The 23,443-nt window shown below is 36.3% G+C and overlaps 1 protein-coding gene across 2 annotated transcripts in view; it reads left to right on the top strand.

Annotated features, from left to right (window-relative positions):
• Window positions 1-23,443, top strand: part of LOC122827699 (vitamin D3 receptor A) — an 82,341-nt gene that overhangs the window by 35,901 nt on the left and 22,997 nt on the right. For both annotated transcript variants that reach the window (XM_044110621.1, XM_044110614.1), the window contains exons 3-4: window positions 9,350-9,497; window positions 11,694-11,824. In XM_044110621.1, coding sequence (XP_043966556.1) covers window positions 9,352-9,497; window positions 11,694-11,824 — 277 coding nt within the window. In that variant the 5' untranslated portion in view covers window positions 9,350-9,351. The remainder of the gene's footprint in view (window positions 1-9,349; window positions 9,498-11,693; window positions 11,825-23,443) is intronic.

Here is a 23,443-nt window from a genome sequence, read left to right as displayed (position 1 = left end):
ACTTGTTTATGTAGGCAACCCAGAAGCTAATAAGCTTGCTGTGCTTTTAGGCGGTAGAGTCCTGAGTTGTGTGCTGATTCTGATTTGCAATTACATTGAAATGTATTTTGGAATAACAGGTATGTCACATGTTGGAGTAATTCATGTTAATCTGTTTTCATTGAAACATTTTACACTGATATAGCATCTGAAACTAGCAATTAGTGCAGTTTGCATCATAAGCATTACTGAAACAATAGTGTCTCTGTGTATAGACTATGGAAAGAATGTAAAGTCAAACCTTATCTGAGATTTTGAGAAAATTGTCAACATTCACAAATCTTGTATTTTCCATCACAGAGGTTGAAAGCTCAAAAGAACAAAAGATTTTCCTGAATACTGAGTAACAAAATGAATGCTTCAAAGATACTCATTGCTGTCAAAATGGAAACAAGCAGACACATTTCTATTTGCCCAAATTGTCACACTTCTTCCGGCAGAGTCACTCAAGACACTCCCTGCAGCTGCACACACAAAACAATTAGCTTCTGTTGGAAGTTTTAAATTTCACTAACATGGCAAATACATCCAGAAAAACAAAAGAATAACAAAAGAATATTTGTTTAGCCGACAAAACAAATAAAAATGCTGTGCTGAGTTACTTTAAGTAGGAGACAGAGAGATGCACAAACTAAATACAACGCGATGTTGCATGCTGCATTGCGCTAACAATACAAGCTAGTGCGATGACATTGATGTTTGAAAGCAGCTTAAAAAGATCAGTGAAACTCCTGCATCTGTAGCAGTGCAGCAGTAAACCTCCCTGATCATAATAAGCTAGCATTTCAATTTAAGTATTGGCTTCAGGAAATGTGAAGTTTGAAACCACTCAACGCTGCGTTCTACAGCGGCACGAAACAACGCAGGAAAACATCAGGAAGCTAGCAGCTCAGTCAGCTGCTTAATGGTTAAACAGCTAAACAAACCAGAGCACCGCCTCCATTACTCCTGTGTGTAATTGTAAAGACTTCGGAAGCTAATAATAAGATGTTATGGGGGAACCAGAATGAAGCTGACAATTAGAGCAGAAAAAAGTAGGAACTTGTTGCAACTTACCCTGCAGCTGTAGACATTCACTGAAGACACATTCTGCACCAGAAAGACAGAAATTGCACAGCATACATTACCATAAACAAGACGCTTTGTTTACGCTGTAAACAATATGTTTTCTTTTTCTTGGGGACTGAATTGTCTTATTAATTTGTCATAATTAAGAAAAGTAAAATGTTGTCTTATTCTATTTAATAATTAATCTGTACCTTCAAAATAAAATGTTCTGCAATATCAAAAATTCTTAACAGTTATTTATTATGTGTATTGAGTTATAAAGTTTAGTATGATGGCAACCCTAGTTCATACTCGGTTTCTTGGTTTAATTGTTGTTGTTGTGGAAAAGAAACTTGCCACTTTTTTTGTGATGGGAAAAGAGGCAAACAAAAGGTCCCGCTTTTCCAAAATGCTATTATACTTCATTGCTTCCCAGACGGAAAAATGATCTTCTTTCCTGCCACTTTTACCATGAGATCAGGATCAGCCTCATCAATGGAGTAAGAGTCTGGCAGATGGGAGGTGTTTTCCTGCATCTGCATCATTAGTTCAAGAAGACTGGTGGAGAAGAGTGGTTGCAGTGGTGGGAACTTAGATCCTTTGTTAGATCCAACAAAACCCATTAAACTAAATAAATTAGTGCTTTTAAAAGAGCTTTATGAAAAGGTCCAGGTCAGATTTTTCTTGTCTTCCTTTACATCAGAGCTCTTAATCCTGTGTTTTTCCTACAGTAAATCTCCACTTATGTTAAATTGACAACACATGCTTGTTGTTTCTCATTAGCATGGATAAATGCCTTTTCCTATCCCAGTAAAAACCCTGAAGACATTGGGAATGCACAAGGAAAATCACACGGAGATTTCTTGTGAAATGTTTAAGGCAATTCATAACATTTGTTTACAGCAAAGCAATTTATGTGGAATGTTTTTTTCTTCTTCAGAGTTTAAATAAAAAGTTTGAGAAATCTCCTCAAAAAATGTGTTTTGCAGGATTTGTTGATACTGTGAGATAAATAACATGAACAGGTAGAACTGCTGTTATTATATAATCAGGTTAAATAATGTTTGTTAGGACAAAAACAAGACCAAAAATATATATCTAAACATATCTAACACACTCCTTTTCTTTTTTTTTATACACTCAACTTTGTGCCTGCATCAGCAGTGACCCTCTCACTGAGTAATTGGAGCCACAGCGCTGAAACAGGATCTGTGGGGTAAACAAGTTCATTTAGCAAAACAAGTTTTCTTAAGCAGTATAAACAGCCCATATCTGGAGAAACGTATAACTACCAATGGAGGAACATTAAACACACAATTAGCTATTCACCCGGCATATTTAGCTTTATATTCCAAATGACATTTTAAACTCAACCAAGAGGTTTGCTTCTGAAAAGAACGGAAACAATGTGAGAAGAGTATCAGTTAGAATTTAGATTTTTAAGTAAAATGACATGTAGAAATGGTTTTATGCCCTTACTAATATGCAGTGAAAAAAGAAACATTTATACAGTACTGCATCCAACCTTATTTTACAATCTAATACCAGGTTGTTGTATGTTTCCTCTAGTTTTCTTTAGCTTTCTCAGCAAATTCTTGATCAAATCTGGAGTCTGACACCAAAACTTTGATACCATTTCCAACTTCAAACTTAAATCTACGAGGGCCATGAATAATTATGGGCTTAACTGTTTTACAGTGGGAAAGAGAAGAAAACTTACCATTATAGCAAAGGAGATGTATGACCTTTACAAGTAAGACTGCCGCAACACGCAATAAATCCATTAATTACACGATAAATTAAAATGAGAGTGGTAATTTGAATTTCATTAATTTTTTCGGGTTTTCCTACGAAATACTAGGTGATAAAAGTTTTCAGTCCGGTGCTTTAGTCTCAACTAGACCCTTTTTTAAGGACAGTTTGGTTTACAGACTTCAGTATTTACTTTACTTGTAGTTTCAGTGTTTTTATTTTATTTTGTGTATTTAAATTGTCTTCCAGTTCCAGTGTTAAATGTTCTTTAGAAATTAAAAATTGTTGATCTTAAAGAGGGTGTACTTGTGTTATTATGCCATTGCCATCATATTACTTGAAAATGGTGTCAAAACAACAAAATTATTGTTTATTGCAATAACTACTGGGACAATTTGTCATCCAACAAAATTTATTTTGACAAGCCTATCCATAAGTTAAGAAATGGTTTATATGGAATGGATCCCCTGTGCTTCAGTGGAGCTAATGATTTTTATTTTGCCTTTAAGCATCTTTATTGCTTGAGCCGATGTCATTAAATGCTCTGCATGACCAAAAACTCCTAACCAGCACTCGCATTGCCCTTAAATCAGGACAAAGCCACACATTTCCAGGTATTATGCTGTTAACTGTGTTGTTGTTTATTCCACTTTCCTTGAAGAGCGTTATCTGTATCTTGTGCACAGTGAGTTTTCCAGATTCCACAGTTTTATCTGTTTGCACCAGCAGTCTGGAAATGGTTTTATAGTGACAGCTGATTATCATGTCGTATTGATGGCTTTAAGATTTGAGCTGTGTTATCTGACACCACCAGCTGAAAACCACGCAAACTAGGACAACTTTATTTAACCGTGTTACCTGCACAGTTATTAAAAAAATGAAATGCTACATCTTGCTGTTATTTTTTTCCTGAGAAATCATATCTACAGTGAACCAAAATATTCTTGATATCAAATGGAATTCTGCTCCATCCATCCATTTTCTAACATTTATCTCCCTAGTGGGGTTGGGAGGTGCTGGTGCCTATCTCCAACTAACGTTCCAGGCGAGAGGCGGGGTTCACCCTGGACAGGTCGCCAATCTGTCACAGGGCAACACAGACAGGCAGGACAGACAACCATGCACACACACACACGCACACCATTCACACACACCTAGGGAGAATTTAGAGAGACCATTTAACCTGACAGTGATGTGTTTGGACTGTGGGACTGAGAAAGCAGAGAACCCAGAGAGAACCCACACAGGGAGAACATGCAAACTCCATGCAGAAAGACCCCGGGCCGGGAATCAAACCCAGGACCTTCTTACTGCAAGACAACAGTTCTACCAACTGTGCCACTGAGCCATTGAATTCTGCTCTGTTATTAGAAATGGCTACAACTCTCCTCTGTAGCTTCTTGCTTCAGACAAGTTTCTTTCCTCATTCATCAGAGCCTAACATATTTGCACCAACTGTTATTTCTGTAAATATTTTCTACTTAGCAGTTTGGCCTCAATCTGTTGCTCCTACATGGTTTTAAATAGGTTTAGAAAACAACCAACAGGTTCTTAAACACTTAACCTGATCGATCATAGTTTTATTGTTTATTATGTTTCATATGTAAACATATCTGAGTTGACCAATACACACAATGAAACAGTTTTTTTCTTGGTTAAAAAAAACTCACATTGTTTCTGAAAAGCCAGATTCATCAGACTCACATAATGTGCACAGATTAATTCCAGTCTTATGACATCATATTAGGAAAAGATGTAATTGTGATACTTTGCAATATAGAGCATATAAACATTGTCAGTTAAGATTGATCCACATTTGGATTTTTATTTATTTGCATCTTAATGTCACCAGCGCTCTGTGATATTTAGTATCTTTAATGTTAAAAATATATATTAAAAGTGGGCAAAATATATTAGACATGCAGAATTTGAATTTATGCCAGATGAAAGATAAAATGGGACCAGATGTTTCATTCAAACAGTCCTTTGCAGTTACAGTATTTCATCATTTTATAAATTGTGCATCTCTTTGTGTGACTAGAGCAATTCAGACTTTTTTCAGGTAGGCTGTGCATTTGACAAATCCTCCATAGTCGTAAACTGATTAAAGAAATAAATGAATATCATGTGAGCTTCTGAGTATTGCATAATAATTGAAAAACGGAAATGGTTTAACTATGAAACCTTCTATTCTAAACAACTCCCAGTTGATTCTTTTCTCACATGAATAAAAGGATTTTTGCTGTGCTTTAAGTCCTCTTATTCCACACATCTACCTTGAGTTTAATATTAATTGCTCTGTAAGAAAAACTTGGTGTAGTGTAATGAATATTTATGTGGATGTTGATGCTTTCATTTACTCTGCCTTTCAAGCATAAACACTGAATTAAAGTGTAATAAACCTACAGCTGACATCTGTTCATCTGACAAGCTTCAACCAATTCAATATTTTCTTTGGCTCACTGTAAATGTGATGTTACCTCAGTCCTGGTATCATCCATATTCAAGCAAACATTGAATTTAAAGAAACAAAAGCGAAATACATGTTCTAAATACACTAAGGTATGTGAGCTTTTCTGCAGTCCTGACACGTGTGCACCTGCTTTCTTTCTGACATTTTCAGACTTTCAAACTAAAATGAAAGTGATGAGTGATGACAGACAGACCAGATTCTCTAATAATAGAACATAAGCATCGCTCTGCTGGAAGGATACCGCAACAAAGACAACAACCTTGCTGCTTTAAACTCTCTCTTCTTTTCACCACTGCTTAAAAATAATAGCAGCACTTTTTACCAAGCAGTGTTAAAATGTATAAGAGGAAAGACGAGAATTTATCCAGTAATCAGAAAATAGAAAGAATAACGCGGAAGCTGTCTGACGCTCAGATTTAGTTTATCTGCTCTGGTAATGAAAGTGCATGTTGTGGGTTTTGTTTTCACAGATCTGTTGTGGTGTTTACGCTCATCTTCCTCCATTTCACCATCTGCATGCTTTTAATTATTCACCTGGTGCTGCACCAGTAAACAAGCCTGTTTTTGTCACATGATGACGAACAGTGCGCCTTGTGTGTTTTTCTCACGGCCACATCTGTCCGGCCAAATGACACTTGTGCTTCATCTGCTTTCTGTGTGCTTGACTTTAAATCACTGCAACCACCAACTCAGAAGTCATATACATTACAGTAATATGTCCTGATTAAATGTTAGTGAGAGGAGGTGCATATTTCCTTGGTCAGGTGGAGTTTCTGTTTTTCAAATTTCACTAACCACAATCTGATTGCTGAATCTGATTGTACTCATCTTCATCACCTCATTTTCTCTCATCTTCCTCACATATTTCTTACTTTCCCCTCACATGCTCATCACCAGTAGCTGCTTCTTGTCTCTCTGTCCTTCTTTTACTTAATCCAAGTCTCACTTCTGAGCCTGTCTGCATCCCCTGTAGCCACATGACTCCTGCTTTGTTGAAATCCTCTGCATGCCCCCCAGTTTCCTCTCCCATCTCCTCTCTTACTTTGTTCTTAAGTGCTCATGTGAGAGGTCAAATGAGGACGTATCCCCTTTTTGTGAATCGCCGTGGAAACGGGTCAAAACCCTGTTATTAGGTCAGACTACATCCAGAGGACCGTTCCTTTATAATTCTAAATGTTTGACCTTTTATCACCTTTCATATCTTCACAATAGCACTAGTAAAGCAATGTTTATTAGGAGTGGGTGATGTTGCATAAATTAATCACTGTCTCTCATAAGGCTTAGACAGCCATAATAATGATGATGTAAAAAAACATTGACTACAGTTTTCCCTGCTACTCATTTCTGTCTCTTGATGACTCTTTAAAGAGACATGGCAAAGGAAAATTATTGAAAAGTTTTTGAAAGTACTAAAAAATCATAACATTGAAACCAGCAATAGAAACAAACACTGTATGGATCACTGCTTCAATAGACCAAACCTCGCTGAACAACATTTCAGTGCGCCTGTCGCAATGAGTAATTAATCAATTTATCGTATAATAAATTAAAATGAGCACTGTTATTTCCATGTTGATTAATATTTTTTCAGGAAAATGTTGTTTACAGTCACAAAATCTATTTTATTTGTGATTTTAGTGGTGTGTGGTTTTTATTTGTTGTTGTCATGAAATGTGGTGTGATGTGGTGAGGGAAACGCTTGAGACCCAGGTACAGAGTGAATGATGTATTTTAATGAAGAAAATATTCCAAAATGAACAAAAACCAAGGCAGCACTGCTGAGCGGAATCCAGGGCTCACGCAGGTAGCAACAAGGCACACGAATGGACTGACACGGCAGACTGAGCAACGTCAGATGCGGAACAACAGACGCAGACCCGACAAGGAACAAAGAACACAGATGGGGTTAAATACACAGAGGGTAATCAAGGAAACGAGACACACCTGGGAAACAGTCAAGGGGAGACAGGACGACACGGAGACTCAGAGACACAGAAACTCAAAATAAATACACAGAAAAACACACATCGTGACAGTTGTGTTTTATTTTGGATATTTAAAATATCTTCCACTTCCAGTGTTGATGTGTTATTTACAAAATAAAATTTAATTGGTCTTTCTGAAGGTGAACTTGCATTATCACCCTGTTATCAATAGGTTACTCGTAAATTATCTCAAAACAACAATATTAGCGTTTATCTAAATAATTTCTGTACAATTCGTCGGCCAGTAAAATTTATATTGTGACAAGCCTACATGTGAATGATTTCCACCAGCTTGTAATATCTTCTGAATTAAGTGCAAGATATTTTTTGTCCCTGATCTGAATGCTGGTGCTTTTATGTTGATACCCTAAAGCTGCATTTGAGGTTTTTATTTTATTTTACAGTTGGAACTTCCTCTGTTGCTCTGTGTTGTAATAAAGACGGTTTTTTAGGCTCGCTGGCAGCACTATGTGAGAAAAGAATTGATGAACCTTCCTCCAACTTTATATTGTACAGTAGCATTTTGGATAATGTGATGAAAAAACTGAAGAGTATGAATGATTTATGATTACTATAAAATGACAAACTAAAAAACATTAACTATTAGCTGATAATAATGCAAAGTTGGTGTCTGATTGTATCTGATTGGCCAAGCTAAATGAATATTACATTTTTCTCCCTTTGTAAGGGTTTTTGATGATATTTGATCGTTACTAGTTCAAAATCTAAAATAAAATCCTTACACAGATCAAACCTAAACTGAATATTTTTTACACTTAAAAATTCCTTAGAACAAAGCTGGACATTTAGAAAACCTGTATTTTACTTTTGATGGGCATGAAAACCATTCATGAAGTGAAAAAAATCATAAAATCAATTTGAGATACGAGTAAAAAACATTAGTTCATCACATTCCATTGTCAAAATCAGCAATACACTTCAGATATGTTTATCATTGTTCTATTTATCATTGTTCAAAGGAACTCAAATAAAATTGCAGTTTTCTGGAAAACACATTTTGTGTAAAAGAAAACAAAGTCCAAATATTGGAGCCAGAGTATTGTTAAAATTGCTTTATTCTTTTGACTTAAATATTGTGTTTTTATCTCTTCTTGTGTATGTAGTTACACCCCAGACATCCCCAGTAAACATTTGTCCAAGTATTTCTGCAGGCCATGTAATATGGGATGGTCCTAATGTTCATCATTCCTCCTGCTTTATAAGGCATAATTCCTTTTGCATCACTTTCATATAAACTTGAGCAGCGGATTACCCAAAAATAAAGTTGCTTCCTCCATATGCCATCAACTTCTGTTTAATATGTTTTTAGAGCTTTAAAAAAAAAACACACAAAAGATAAGCCATTCTAAAATCTAACCTTGGGCAACAGAACTAACTCAGTCACCATACGTTATAAAGAGTCTGTATCTAGACTCTTTATGACGTTCTCATCCAATAAAGCTCAGGGTCCTATAGTGGAGGTTGAACACAGTTCCATGGTGGTATGTGCTTTTCCACTGCTGTTTATTTCATAGAATGCGTCCAGATGGTGTATGTGTGGAAAAAAATCTCACAGTGGATAACTGGCAGTAATAAACCGACTGGCTGTTTCACAACATTTGGCAAAGGACCCTCTTTCTGTCAGTACATTTATTTTTTTTCCTGCCAATGACTGTCATTTCACGGTTTTCTCAATTGTGTGAGTAGGTGTGTGTGTCTGCGCAGTTTACCGACTCATCCAGCCAATAGCTGCAAGACGCAGTGTGTGGCTGTCTGTGCCTTTTGCTAAATATGCTAATAGCCCAACACCTGTTTGGATAAAAAGAAAAAATGCACATCTCCTCTGTCAGGCGCCCCGACTCCCACTCCGCGAAGGGAACAGAGTGAGACAAGTTGATTCTTTACATTGAATCTGTAGTTTGGAGGGGGTCCCTGGATGCGAGCTCATGGTGAATGTTTCTCCTGTTCCTGTCGGTTTTCTGTCTTCTTAGATTCATTGGATTCACTCCACAGCAAAGACATCATTGTTTAAACTTTGTGTCTTTTTCCTCAGTGATGGAGCCCATGACGGTGACAACGTCAGTGGTTGGACCTGATGAGTTCGACCGCAATGCCCCGCGGATCTGCGGCGTGTGCGGGGACAAGGCCACCGGCTTCCACTTCAATGCCATGACCTGCGAGGGCTGCAAGGGCTTCTTTAGGTGCGTTTGGGGATTTTCAGTGTCACATTTTAATATTTCATGTAATCTAGGTAGATTATTTGCAATCTGTCATTTTAATAAACGAAAGCACACCCTTTTAAATGAACACTCTTAAGACTGAGGTTCCATTTCTAGGTTTTTGTGATATACTTAGTGTTCCACAGACTTGGACCTGGTAAAGACCAGAACATGTATATGTTAAAACCCTGAAAATTACTAAGAGTTGTGTTTCCATTTAAGTTTATTTCTTAGTGACATTTAAATGCAACTCATTTGTTTGCTTTTGGTTATTGTAATTTATCAATAGCCATAATGTGGTCAGATGAATTTTACTCTATTATTTCATTGCCTTCCAAAAATAATGGCCTAAGTTGTTTTTTTTTTGCCAAAAAGGATTGTTTTTTTTTTTACCTTTATCATCTGGCAACAAGAAGCAGTGATTTTATTTTTATTTTTTTTGGCAAAGTCACTTAGTTAGGCCATTTTATTTTAGAAAGGTATTAATATCTAGGATTGAATTGGACTCAATTAGGGCTGAAACAATTAATTGGATTAATCGTGAATAATCATTTATCAAAATAATCCTCAACTAATTTAGCAATCAATTAATCATTAACTGAAGTCTACAAACTCAGACAATTTCCTAAAAAACAAAACAAAACAAAAAAACAAAGAAAAAAAACCGGCGCTGTAATTAAGTCAAAATCTATACAAAATATATTTACATTGTGCACTGAAGATAAAAAGACCTCTGCCTATAAATATGTAACTTCGTAAAACTTCTCAAGTAGCTTCTTTATATTCACTAGATTCAAATTCACTAAAAGATTGTTATTACATTTTAGGCATTTTTTTTATTTGTGTCTCTTAGTGTATTTCTAATGTGGTATAAAAAGCCTTAAAGAGTTGAATGAAAAATGTGTTTAATTTTTTATCAGATTATTTTGTTAATTGTCAGAATAATCGATAGATTAATCATCCATCCATCCATCCATTATCTGAACACCCTTCGTCCCTAATGGGGTCGGGAGGGTTGCTGGTGTCTATCTCCAGCTGCGTTCCGGGCGAGAGGCGGGTTTCACCCTGGACAGGTCGCCAGTCTGTCACAGGGCAACACAGAGACAAACAGGACAAACAAACATTCACACACACACTCACACCTAGGGAGAATTTAGAAAGACCAATTAACCTGACAGTCATGTTTTTGGACTGTGGGAAGAAACTGGAGAACCCGGAGAGAACCCACCATGCACAGGGAGAACATGCAAACTCCATGCAGAAAGACCCTCGGCCGGGATTCGAACCCAGGACCTTCTTGCTGCAAGGCAACAGCTCTACCAACTGCGCCACTGTGCAGCCCAATAGATTAATCAATTTACTAAAATAATTCTTATATGCAATCCAAGACTCAATGTATTTTCCTGCTAATCTGACTGAATAGTTTTATTATACTGAAATGGATTGGATAATTTTATTTCAAGTTTGGACTGATTTGCACTATATTCCATAAATAAATAGCAATAAATTAAAGCAATGCTAACAAGATTGATCACATCAGCTCATCAAAGAACAGTCATATAATTTTTATTCAGCCAAATAAAGTGCATTGCACAACTTGTTCTCGTTTGCCTTGTTGACAGACTGGACAGTTGTTGCAATTAGTTTTCAGTATTTGACCTACAGATCAAAGATTATTGTTGATTCTAACAGGATCTATGTAGTTATAGTTTTAATACCACTGCCAATAACAATTTTTTTTCTGGACATCCTTAAGTTTAAGTTTCCTAAGTTAGCATGAAATAAACATTTCTGTATTTTTTAGTTCACTGGTCATGCTCTTCTTGAATACGTTGGTGTTGCCTGGCTGCGCAAGTCACTAATGCATGTGTGCTGTTTTGAGGTGCTGGTTCACAATGACTTCATTTCATTTGACCATGTGAGCCTTGCTTTTAGTGCTTTCAGAAACATATTCATTATTCATTCGGGCCACTAATCCCTGCCACTAACTCAAGTGTGAGGGATGAAAACATACTTACTTCCACAGACACTGATTTTAAAAATACATTTACAGCACAATTTACTCCTGTTAATTTAACTAATGTGAAGTTCTCTCGTGCCTCTAAAATCACAACTATTAAAGAAATAATTATTTTTCTTTTTATTCGGTAACAAGTTGTTTTTTTTGCATTCATACAGACGCAGCATGAAGCGCAAAGCCTCCTTCACCTGTCCATTCAACGGGAGCTGCACCATCACAAAAGACAACCGGCGCCACTGCCAAGCATGTCGTCTTAAACGCTGCATCGACATCGGCATGATGAAAGAATGTGAGTATGCCAATCTTTCTGCTGTAGATGTGGTGTGAGGCCACAGGAAACAGGACATGACGATAATAAGGCTTTCTTTCCTCTTTGAATTTATCATGATTGATATAAACTTGTTCAGAAATTGTTGTAAACAAACATGCCGCACCATCAAACTATGTCATAGAAATGTAAAACTGTATTCAAGTTATGTGGGGACTTGGGATTGCGTTGAGCTAGTCTTCAAATCTGTCTGTGTGATTGGATTGACTTCAGTCTTTCAAAGTCTCATCAAAGGCGAGCAGAATAGACTTATAAAGTTTGTTAGTACACTGCTACCAGAGCAGGAAAAGAAGTGAAAACTCGATCAGTTGTATCAGGTTGTAACACAGTCAGGGAAAACAGCAAAACACATATTCAATAGATCAGCTTTTGCTTCCCGATAGATAAAAGTATTCATTACAGATTCACATTTTACTTTAGTCTGTAAAATACCCACCAAAAATTTGAGCTGACTCTGCATGCATTCATTCCTTATAACCACTACTAAGAAAAGACAACAAGAATATTCATTTGGATCAGACTTTCAAACAAAGTAATTAATGCACTACTGGCTGGAAGAACCCACTGTTCACCCCTTTTTTTCTGTAGCTGTGATTCACAACAAATCCCAGTTGAAAGGCATTTTTTTCCATTAGCAAAACAGGTTTTATTCATAACCAACTGTATAGAGTCCAATTTAGACCAAATTCATAATCAATGCAGTTTGATGTCATCAGTATAAATATATAACCAAATTCATATCCAGTTACATAAAGTTCAATTTGAATTTAATTCCATTTAACTTTCCCTGTTAAAGGGTTGGGGCTAACATGAGTGTGTGTGACATTTTGTTAAGACTACAGTAAAGCATTACGATGGAAATTATAAAATGTATGTTTCCAGAAGTTGGATACCAGTGTGGCACTCTGTTCTACTCCACACTTGAACAGCCAGATATCTGGGAAAACTAACACAGTTTTATGCATTTTATCCTTTCATTCACACAAAAAATGGTTATTTATAAAAATCCTAACAAAAGTTGGAGTTTTTAAAACATGGAGATTTGAGAAAACGGGGTATTTGTGTCCAGGCCCTTATGAAAACCTAGATTTAGGATCCCATGCATTACAGTCTGCAACAAATAATGAGTCAATAATCTACATACACTACAGACCAAAAGTTTGGACACACCTTCTAATTGAATTGAATTAGAAAGTGTGTCCAAACTTTTGGTCTGTACTGTATATTGACATCATTTGCTTTGACATGATTCACAATCGACATCATCTTTCATTTTCCTAACTTTATGTTATAATATACTATTTAAAAGTAGTTCAGCCTCTATATCTGTTTTCACAAATGAACTCTGGCGCCACGTTTAATTCCTAACAGGAAGTCGAGGTTGTTGTAAAGCAATCTGATTGGCTTAAAGGAGAGCAGTGAAAACTGAGAAGCATTCCAGACATCACATGACATTCTTTATATCACTGGGATGATTAAAACGGGACTATCAGATTTAAAACAACTTCTTGATTCCAAACATCTTCAGCGTAACTGGATAGCACCAGAAAATATGCAAAGCAGAGGGATGAAGTGCTAGCCTGAAGCTAACATATCTACTCTCCGTTTTGAGATGACTGCTGTTATATTTTTTGCTTTTAAAATATTTCAGTGGAGTTCCAGTTAAGTGTTTGCACTTTGTTTTGGATATCATAAACATTACTTAATGGAGATACTTCCTGTTGGGGAACCACATTCTAGTTTATTCAATGTTCACTATTATTTTGCATATTGCGCATTTGGTGGAAAACAAAACTACACTTTTTAAATGATTCTTGTGAGCTTTGCTCTGAACCGATCACTAGAGAAGTTCAGAAGCTTTGAAACTGTCGTTCCAAGGAGGAGCTGCACCTCAAAGGCGGGACTAGGTCCAACCAGGCCTTTTGAATGGTTGCAATGGAGATTAAAGGATTTCTGAATCATGCATGAAAGAATGTGACAGGGTTCTATTATGACTTAGTCAAACATAATGACTGGCCAAGGTCGGAGATCGTTTTAGAGGAATTTATTAAGCTTGCACAAAAATGGCAGGTGCGTAACACACACAAAGGATATCCAGAGCAGGTTGAAAATCAAATAAACAGCAGTACCTTCCGTGCAACAGTCCATCACCTCCGGTGTGACTTCTTCAAGAGTCTAACCACAGACTGCCTCCCTGTGGAGCAGAGCCCTGCTTTTAAAGCCACAGGCTTCGCCTACAGACAGTCCAAGCAATTTTTTTTTATTTATTTATTTATTAAATCTTTATTCATTTCATTCAATACAAAGAAAAAAATTCAATACAAAGAAAAAAAAAATTATTAATTTAAAAATGAAATGAAAGGTAGCAGAAAGAAGAAAATAATCTTATAATATCTGCCCCTTTTTCTGAACTATGGATCAAAACAAAAAACAAAAAAACAAAAAAAACTAAAAATTTTTTGATTTGTCTTATGTGACAAAAAAAGAAAACAAAGGAAGAACAAAGAAACAAGGTCAATCATCAATCTCAACTGAACAATACTATACTTTGACTTTATACTATTTCATACTTCTTCAAAAAAACAATCTTTAACATTCTTTTAAACATGTGTAATGATTTAACATTTTTAACATCGTTTTGCAGGTCGCTCCACAGTTTGACTCCTTGTATCAAGTACATCGCTCTTCAACAAGTTCTGAATTTAGGTTTCTTAAAAATCTGTGTCCCCTTAAGGTTATAACCACTCTCTCTCTTTTCAAAATTTTTTTGGATGTTTAAGGGTAATGTTTTTAGGTGTGCCTTAAACATAACCAACAAAATATTATAATCAACTAAATCATTGAATTTCAAAAACCTCAAATTACAAAATAATGTATTTGTTGGATATTTACCATGTTTTCGAGCAATAACTCTTATTGCCCTTTTTTGCAAAACAAAAACAGATTTTGTACTAGTATAACATGCCTTTCCCCATACCTCAACACAATAAACCAAGTGTGGAACAATTAGTGCATTATACAACATAAACAGTGCATGATCATTCAGAAAATCCCGTACTTTATAAAGCACTGCAATTGATTTAGCTAATTTTGTTCTTAAATAATTCAAATGGGATTTCCATGATAATTTCTCGTCAATTATCACACCCAAAAATTTCACCTCACTAACTCTACAAATCTCTACACCATCAACTTTAAATGGAGTGTTTACAATTCTTTGTCTCCTTGTAAATAACATATAATTTGTTTTGTCCAAATTTAAAGATAATTTATTAAGTTTGAACCATTTATGTATTTGCATAAATTCTATTTTCATTTCTTTTAACATCCCTTTTATATCATTGCCCTGACAAAAAAAAGTGGTATCATCCGCAAATAGAATACATTTGAAAAACCCTGATACATTTACCAAATCATTTACATATAAGATGAACAACTTTGGTCCAAGTACTGAGCCCTGTGGAACTCCACATGTAATTTCACAAAATTCGGATCTAGTATCATGTACTTGTACAAACTGTTTTCTATTCTCCAGGTAGCTCGAAATCCACTGTAATGCCGGCCTCTAATCCCGTATTTAATAAGTTTTTTGAGTAAAATGCTATGGTCAATCGTATCAAATGCTTTCTTTAGATCGACATAAATGCTGGCACTATATTGTTTTTGATCAATAGCATTTGTTATATGTTCTGTCAGTTCCATAAGGGCCATTGATGTCGAATTTCTGGCTCTAAATCCATATTGACTACTACTTAATATATTATTTTTATCTATAAATGTATCTAATCTATTTACAAATAGTTTCTCCAAAATTTTTGAGAACTGTGGCAACAACGATATCGGTCTGTAATTACTAAACATACATTTCTCACCATTTTTGTAAATGGGAATTACCTTTGCTATTTTCATGGCGTCTGGAAATTTTCCTGATGAGAATGACAAATTACAGATATAGGTGAATGGTTTAATTACATAAGACATAATTTCCTTTACAAATTTCATATCCATATTTACCCAATCCTTTGATTTTTTATTCGCCATTTTGTTTACGATACTCAGTATTTCTTTCTCATCCGTTTCTCCAAGAAAGATGCTGTTTGGACAACTCCCAATTTTTTGGGTAACGTCGCCATCATCTTTTGGTATCTGAGCAGCAAGTCTTGGACCAACATTTACGTAATAATGATTGAATTCGTTTGCTATTTCATTTCGATCATAAATTTCTGTATTTTCTTTTAAAAAGTGTGTTGCAATACCAGATTTTATTGTATGCTTTGTAGAAACACTATGTATAACTGTCCATATTGCTTTTGTGTCACCGTTACTTTTTGTTAATAGGTCGGTATAATATTCTTTTTTATGTTTTCTTATAATCCATGTCAATTTATTTTTATATTTCTTATATCTATCCTCTGCTTCTTTCGTTTTTAACATCAAAAAGGATGAATACAAATTATTCTTTTTTTTACAAGCATTTCTCAACCCTTTTGTCATCCATGGCTTGTCAACAGCATCTTTCTTAACAAAATTAGTTGTCATACAATGTCTTTTATACAGAACTCCCAAAATATTCATAAACTCATCATATGCTCTGTGTACATCATCCACATATACATTAGTCCAATTTTGTTGACACAAATCATTTTTCAATTTATCCAAATTTTTTTTTGACATATTGAACACTTTTTTTGTTAGCGCAGGTACAGTAATAATTTTCTGATGATTTTTGTAAATAGCAAAAACTGGTAAATGATCACTTATATCGATTGTGAAGAGTCCACTCAACACCTCTCCGTCCGTAATATTAGTAAAAATATTGTCAATTATTGTGGCAGAGTGTGTCGTAATTCTTGTTGGTTTTGATATCAATGGAAAGAAACCCAAACTACACATTGTATCAACAAACATACTATTTAAATCAGTTTGGGTTCCTAAATCTATATTAAAATCTCCACACAGAAATAATGTTTTATTTTTACTCATTTCAATAAGCTCTATTAATTTTTCAGTAAATAATTCTAAGTTAGATCCTGGTGTTCGATACACACAACTCACCACTATATTTCTCGATTTCTCGCTTAACACTTCTATAGTAATCATCTCCATTACACCTTCAACAGTTGTTGACATAGTATCCTTTATTTTACACCTTATTTCACTATCAGCAAACAAAGCAACACCCCCACCTCTTTTACTACTTCTATTCACATAATATAATTCATATCCATTTATTTGAAAATTGTTTTTATTTTCCTCATTCAACCAAGTCTCTGAAACTGCTATTATACTGAATTGTCCATTCAACCGTTTTAAGTAATCTGTTATTTTTGAGAAATTAGATCAAAAATTAATCAAAAACTAAGCAATTATTTCTAACTCAAATAAACTCTTAAAGTATACATAATAATAATAATAATAATAATAATAATAATAATAATAATAATAATAAATAAACTTGTAAACATAAATACAATACTCAATTTACTAGAAAACACTCGGTACATTCTGACGACATCACTACCTCATGTGACTCCCTCCCAGCAAGCCACAATCTGGGAACAACCCTACTTGAAAATAAAACCAGGGAAATGCTTGAAGCTGAAAACATGTTAGGATGAATGTTTAACTGAAGCAGGAACACCACGTCTGCCCCCGTGATGAACCGCGTCAGTTTAAGCTGCAACAAAAAGTAAGTTAGTGATTGTGTATGCGTTTGTGTGTATGTATGTGCGGGCGTGCTCACATGCTGACACGGGCTTTAATTAAGGCCCAGCTCGTGACGGCTCCTCTGTCACAAAGAGTCAAGGTAGCACTCCAGATACATAAAATTATAACATGATGTAAAGCTCAAAAAAGTCTGGTTTGCATAATACTGCCCTTTTTAGTGTATGGACAAAAATCCAGTGTTATGTTGAGACATTAAACTGTCACATAAATAAATCTTCAGCCGACTCTTTTTAACTTTGACTTCAAGGCATGATGTAATCTCTCTGCCTCAGCTTGGAATTTCTTGATGCAATATTCTTTTATTCATCTGAGTTACAGTAGAGCAACTGCTCTGATGCCGCACAAGACTTATCTCTAAAAGCACAGCCATCTAGATATAAAATACACTTTTTTGAAAATTATTTTAAGTCTTTTTTTCAGTGTGAGTTATGCGTGCAACAACCCAGGAAAGAGAAACTATGCTTTTATTTCAAAAAGAGAAGCTTTCTGACTTATTTGTGTAATTTTAAACTTTGCTCACGAGGATAATCAGTAAAAAGCAACCTGGCTTCCAAGAGTAGAATCAATGGGTTAGTGAAAACCGATCTTATTTGCAGCGAGGAAATAGGTAATAGAGTTTACTGTCCATATACTTTCGGTTGGTAGTACCATATGGCAAATTCAGACCTGGGTCAAAAAATAACTTCATACAATTAGTGTTTTTAATCTCGCTTTTATCCAAGCAGATGGTCGTTACGAGTCACAAAAGCAGCATTGTGTCAGTGTTTGAAAAGCAGCTTGTTTCCAGTTTGCTCTTAACCTTGTTGGTTATGCATGGAGATCACCAGGCAAGGGTGTAAGGCAAGAACTAGACTACATGAGGGGAAACCATGTATCCTAACCCCCTCCCCATTCCCCCACTCCCTAACCCGGAGTGACATCTTGTCATGACAGATTTATGAAGACTAACATTGATCGGTGGGTTTACGCTGCAAGGGAGAAATGATCTCCTTATCCAACATTTATTACAGCTACAGGACTACATCCAAGCCAAGTAAAAAGAAACAAAGAATTTCTTTATTTGGGGATGATTGCGCATTTGAGTTATCGTCAGCTGTTACTTGCCAGCAGGAAATGCTACCTACAGAAGGACATCAGCAGATGTTTAGCTAGTAGGAATTGACAGGAAAGGTTCAAGTAAGGGGGTGGAAGTGAGGGAGACGGGAAGTAGGAGGGTGTTAGGAAGGAGTTGCGGATGTTTCACAAAGTTTAAGTTTTTATTCACAACAGCAGAGCACACTAATGGAGCACTTGTTTGCTTGTTTGAATGCAATAAATGGTGATGCAGCAAAGCCTTTCAGCTGCTATGTCCACAAACTGTTATGTTGTGAAGTATTTCATTGAGGATAGTTGGGCCTTGAGTGAGCGAAACACATTGACGTATTGAAACTGTTTCCTTGTTTTAATGCAGAGTGATTTAGTTTGTCAGGTGTTTGTTTGGTTTAGGCTTTTATTATTATTATTATTAGTAGTAGTAGTAGTAGTAGTAGTAGTATTACTACTTTATTGACAACTACTATTTTCAGAACTTGGCATCTTTATTAATCACTACAGGAATTTAAAAGGAAGATTAACAGGCGGATATTCAAGATGATCAGGGATGGAGACTTTTTAGCTCTGATGCTGTTAGCCCAACATATGATGGCAGAAAAGATTACACAAAAAATCTTGAAGGAGCTAAACTTGTTAATATTAGAAGCTGCAGCATTTATAAATAATACAATAAATAATGTTGGTTTATGTCTCCCAGCATGGTTAATAGCTTACCTATGTAAAAAACAAGCTTTACTGACCTAATATATTTTTTTAAAAAGTTGTTAAAATCTCTTTTATATTATACTGTCATAAGATAGTGACAGTTCTAACAAATATGTAAAATAATTTGTTTTTTATAAAACCTTTAAGATGCTTCCCTAAGTTTCTATCATGCTGCTGCAAGTTTTTAAAGCATCTTAATTTTTTTTGTTTGTTTTGAACATATTAAAGCATCATTTGATTTGGCAATACTACCCACAAGTATCCTACATGCAGTCTGCCTTTTAACATTCACTTTAGAGTCTTGAGTGCAACCACACCACATACGCTGCATTTATTTTACAGCAGGTCATTAATCTTCCCAAATATGGTCAATAAATTCTGTTTTTGTAATGCATGTTACACTTCAACTACTTTCTAAAATAGCAGCCCAATCTGAAGAGGTTCTCCCACTTCGAAGGACATTTACTCCGACAAATTACTCTTCCTAAATGGTTTTTCGAGTGTGCTAACTGGTTACGATTTTGCAGAGATGCATTTGGCATCGTTGTGCAGCTGTGAGCCAGTCGGATTGAAGCCTCCCTTTCACAGGCATGTAATTAGTCAAGAGTCCTTCTACTTAGTGAGAGGAGCATCGCGAAGGTGTGGATAACGGCACAATAACGTTGTTTTTCTGCTTGTGGTCTACTCCGTCTGGTATTTTTTCCCTGAAAGGGAGACTGATCCAGGCTCATACATAGTGCGGGCGCTCAGTCCACAGGGTTGCAAATGTTTGAACTACATGTGGTTGGCCGCAGAGGGTCCTGAAGGAACCTCGCAGACTGGGAGACATGACAAAGTTTACGTCACACAGGCTCTGCGGTCGAGGGGACGTGGACATCATGAATTCCCTTTAAGAGTCTTCGTTATTTAGGTGCTAATTTATTGGTGGAAAATAAAGTGAATAGATCCCTTTTGTTTTACAGCAATGGTATGTCTTTGTGGGTGCATATAAGGAATCCTGTGTTGTGTTTCACAGACGAATGCACTCTGATTAGTAGTGTGTGTAGGTGGGTGTTTTTGCTTGCCCTCTCTCGGCTTTGCCAGCTGAGCTCTTAGTAAACACCCTGTCCTTATTTGACACAGGTTAGAGAGATGCCAGGAAAAGACCTCCCCACATGCGTGTGTGCGTGTGTTTGTGTGTGTGCAAGTTACAATATTTGTGAACAAGATTAAATTACAAGAGAGTTTTTGAAACATTTTAGACCACAGATGATTGAATTCCCATGTTTAGCTAAAGCCCTTCAAGTGGCTCCCTAATTCCTCTCTTTGGCAACATTCACATCTATCTAGTGAAATTGGCAGATGTTCAGTCTGCTTTGGCTGAAAACATGAAACAGTGTATGATTATTTTTTTTATCAAAATGAGAAGATGTGATGACAAGTTTTGGGAAAAGCTTGAATGGCTTCTGAAATGGTAACGTGTTATATGGAGTATAACGCCGTTCAGAGGACATACTTTGCCAATCTTTGTAATTAAAAGAAGTGCCTTGCAAAATGTACTCGCACCTCACTTCTTCACATTTCCTCACTAAAACCGCAAACTTAACTGTTTTTATTGGGATTTTATGTGAACACAAAGTACTCCCAAATTTTGACGTAGAAGGAAAATGATTCATGACTTTGGAAACTGTAGCATACCTATCCTTCTTTGCTAAAGAAGCTCAGTCAGATTAGGTGGAGAGCATCTAAGAGCAATTTTTCAGTTCTGTCACACATTTACAAGAAAGTTCAGGTCTGGGCTTTGGCTGGGTCATTCTAGTACATGATGTTAAAAGGTTTCCTCAAATGATTATCCTGTATACAACTTTATCCATCTTCTCGTCAACAGCGTCCCTGTTGCTGCTGAAGGCAATCATCCCCACATCATGATTGTGGTGGTGTTTCAGAACAATGTGTAGTTTTAGTTTTCCACCACGAACAATTTAGTTTTGTCCTCATCTTCCACGTGTTTGTTCTGTCTCCGTCATGGTCTGTGACTACAAAAGAGATTTTCTAAATCTTCCTTTTAGCAATATCTTTCATAATTGCTAGGACTGTACCATCCTCAATTCTATCATGTTTGTTAATCTCTGGATAATGATGTCCTTTTCTATTTAGGTGAAAGACACTGTGCGGTGGCTCTATAAGGGTTCTGTGTCTTTGGATCTTTTACATCCAACATATTTGGCTTTGGAAGATATAACCAAAACCTGATTCATTTCTTTTGCTTGACACCATCTGGAATGCTCTTTCCATTCCCGATGGATTGAGATGGTTCTCTGAGATGTTCAAAGCTCAGCCCATCTATACCCTTAGACTTCTATACACCTTTAGCAGTGACCTGTCTGCTTTGTTCGTTGGTGTTTATGAGTAAAATATTGCTATGTCTAGGGCCATGACTTGGCAAAATGTCATTTTGCTTTCTAAACAATGGAAGCCATTTTGTGTTTCCAGTAGAAGCCAATCAATAGGGGAAGTGTTGGTTAGCGATGGAAAATAAGACCAAGTCCGGACATTATAGAGCTCTAAATCTTTGCTTTTTATGCAGTTTTTTGGACATCGCACTTCAATTCTCAAACTGACAAGCATTCCAAACAACAGGAGGGAGCAATCCCTCTGATTCAAACCACCTGGCTTTTAAAGCATGGCCACGACTAATTAAGGGGCGGAGACAACAATTACATTTCCAGGTTGAAGAAAGAATAAACATTTGTGCTAAACAATATTCCTAAACAAATTTTTACAGAATTACAACTAACAATTTTTGCAAAAACAAGCTGGGACCAAACACAAATAAAAAAAAAAAACGTCTCTCTTCCTTCTCAAAAAATGGACCTTCCCAATAAGATAGATTGGAAACACCAGGTCCTAGTCAGCACTGCTCATGGGCGCGCCTCCATGGCAACACTTGTTAAAGAGGGGGTAAATCCCTCACAAGAAGTAACAAAAAACACAGGAGCTGATGGTTACATTCAGAAATAAAAGTATGTTGTTTGGAGTGTACTGAGTCAACACCATGTTAGCTCTCATTTGGATCTTTTGATAAGCTATTTTGCATCACATGCAGGATGTATAGGTGCTTTGATGACTGACTGACCTGAATTTAACCGCTTGAAAGCACAAGCCTGGGACATTAGCAAGGACAAATTGGCTACACACCAAATGGTTCTTGACATATATCACACTAAATCTAAAGATTAGCTGCCTCCATTGTGTTAGACTGGTTGGCTGGTTGGTTAATGTGTAAGCCCACAGCAAACCTCTGTCTCCTTTCCAGGGTTCTCTGCCTTTGCGTCTCTTATCAACACCTCTGGCTTTGGAAGTGTTGACCAAAACCTCATTTTGTTTTTCTTTGTTTAATTCTTCTATGCATGTGTGCTTTTGTTCCATTCCTTTGTTTTGATGCTTTTTTGCCATGCCAGGCACAACATCACCACATTCAGTCAGCTACTTTTAAAATGCCAACTTACTGTCTTTTGGTGAACTGCTGAATATTTTGCCAAAGCGCTGTTGGGTGGCCAAGATGTTCCTTTCAACATTCTTTTGTGAACTCCGTCTTTAATGATGCCTTCAGTTCTCCGACTTGGCAAGGGAAGAACTTGTCCAATCAAGTTTGAGTCTGAGAATAGCTGTTTTGATCTCCCATGCCAAACTCTGAACCAAACTCTGCCTATTCACAATTACTCCCTGCGTACTTGAATATCCTTACCACAAGAAGTAAGGCTTGGCCGTCTGGTTCTGGCTGGGGAATAGAAGGACACTGGAGTGCACCCAAAGCCTAATTAATGACAGGGGCTTAATAGAAATAAAAGCCTAGTTAATCCTGTTTAGCAGAATCATTTCTTTGCTGTTTTGGGCCTTGTGTCCAAGATTGCTTCAGTATTTGCAATGAAAGGTATGGAAAATCCAATAGATTGAGAAAATAGATCCTTTAGCTTTTTCAAACATCTGCCAGGTAGAACAGGTCAGAAGCTGAAGTAGATAGGTGTCTGTTTCTAGGGTGGATCTGCTTGTAGATTCTTTAGGACCTTAAAAAGT

Source organism: Gambusia affinis, linkage group LG01, assembly GCF_019740435.1.
Source record: "Gambusia affinis linkage group LG01, SWU_Gaff_1.0, whole genome shotgun sequence".
NCBI classification, from domain to species: Eukaryota; Metazoa; Chordata; class Actinopteri; order Cyprinodontiformes; family Poeciliidae; genus Gambusia; species Gambusia affinis.
The sequence above is the reverse complement of the archived record's forward strand: the minus strand, read 5'-3'. Positions and strand labels throughout refer to the sequence as shown.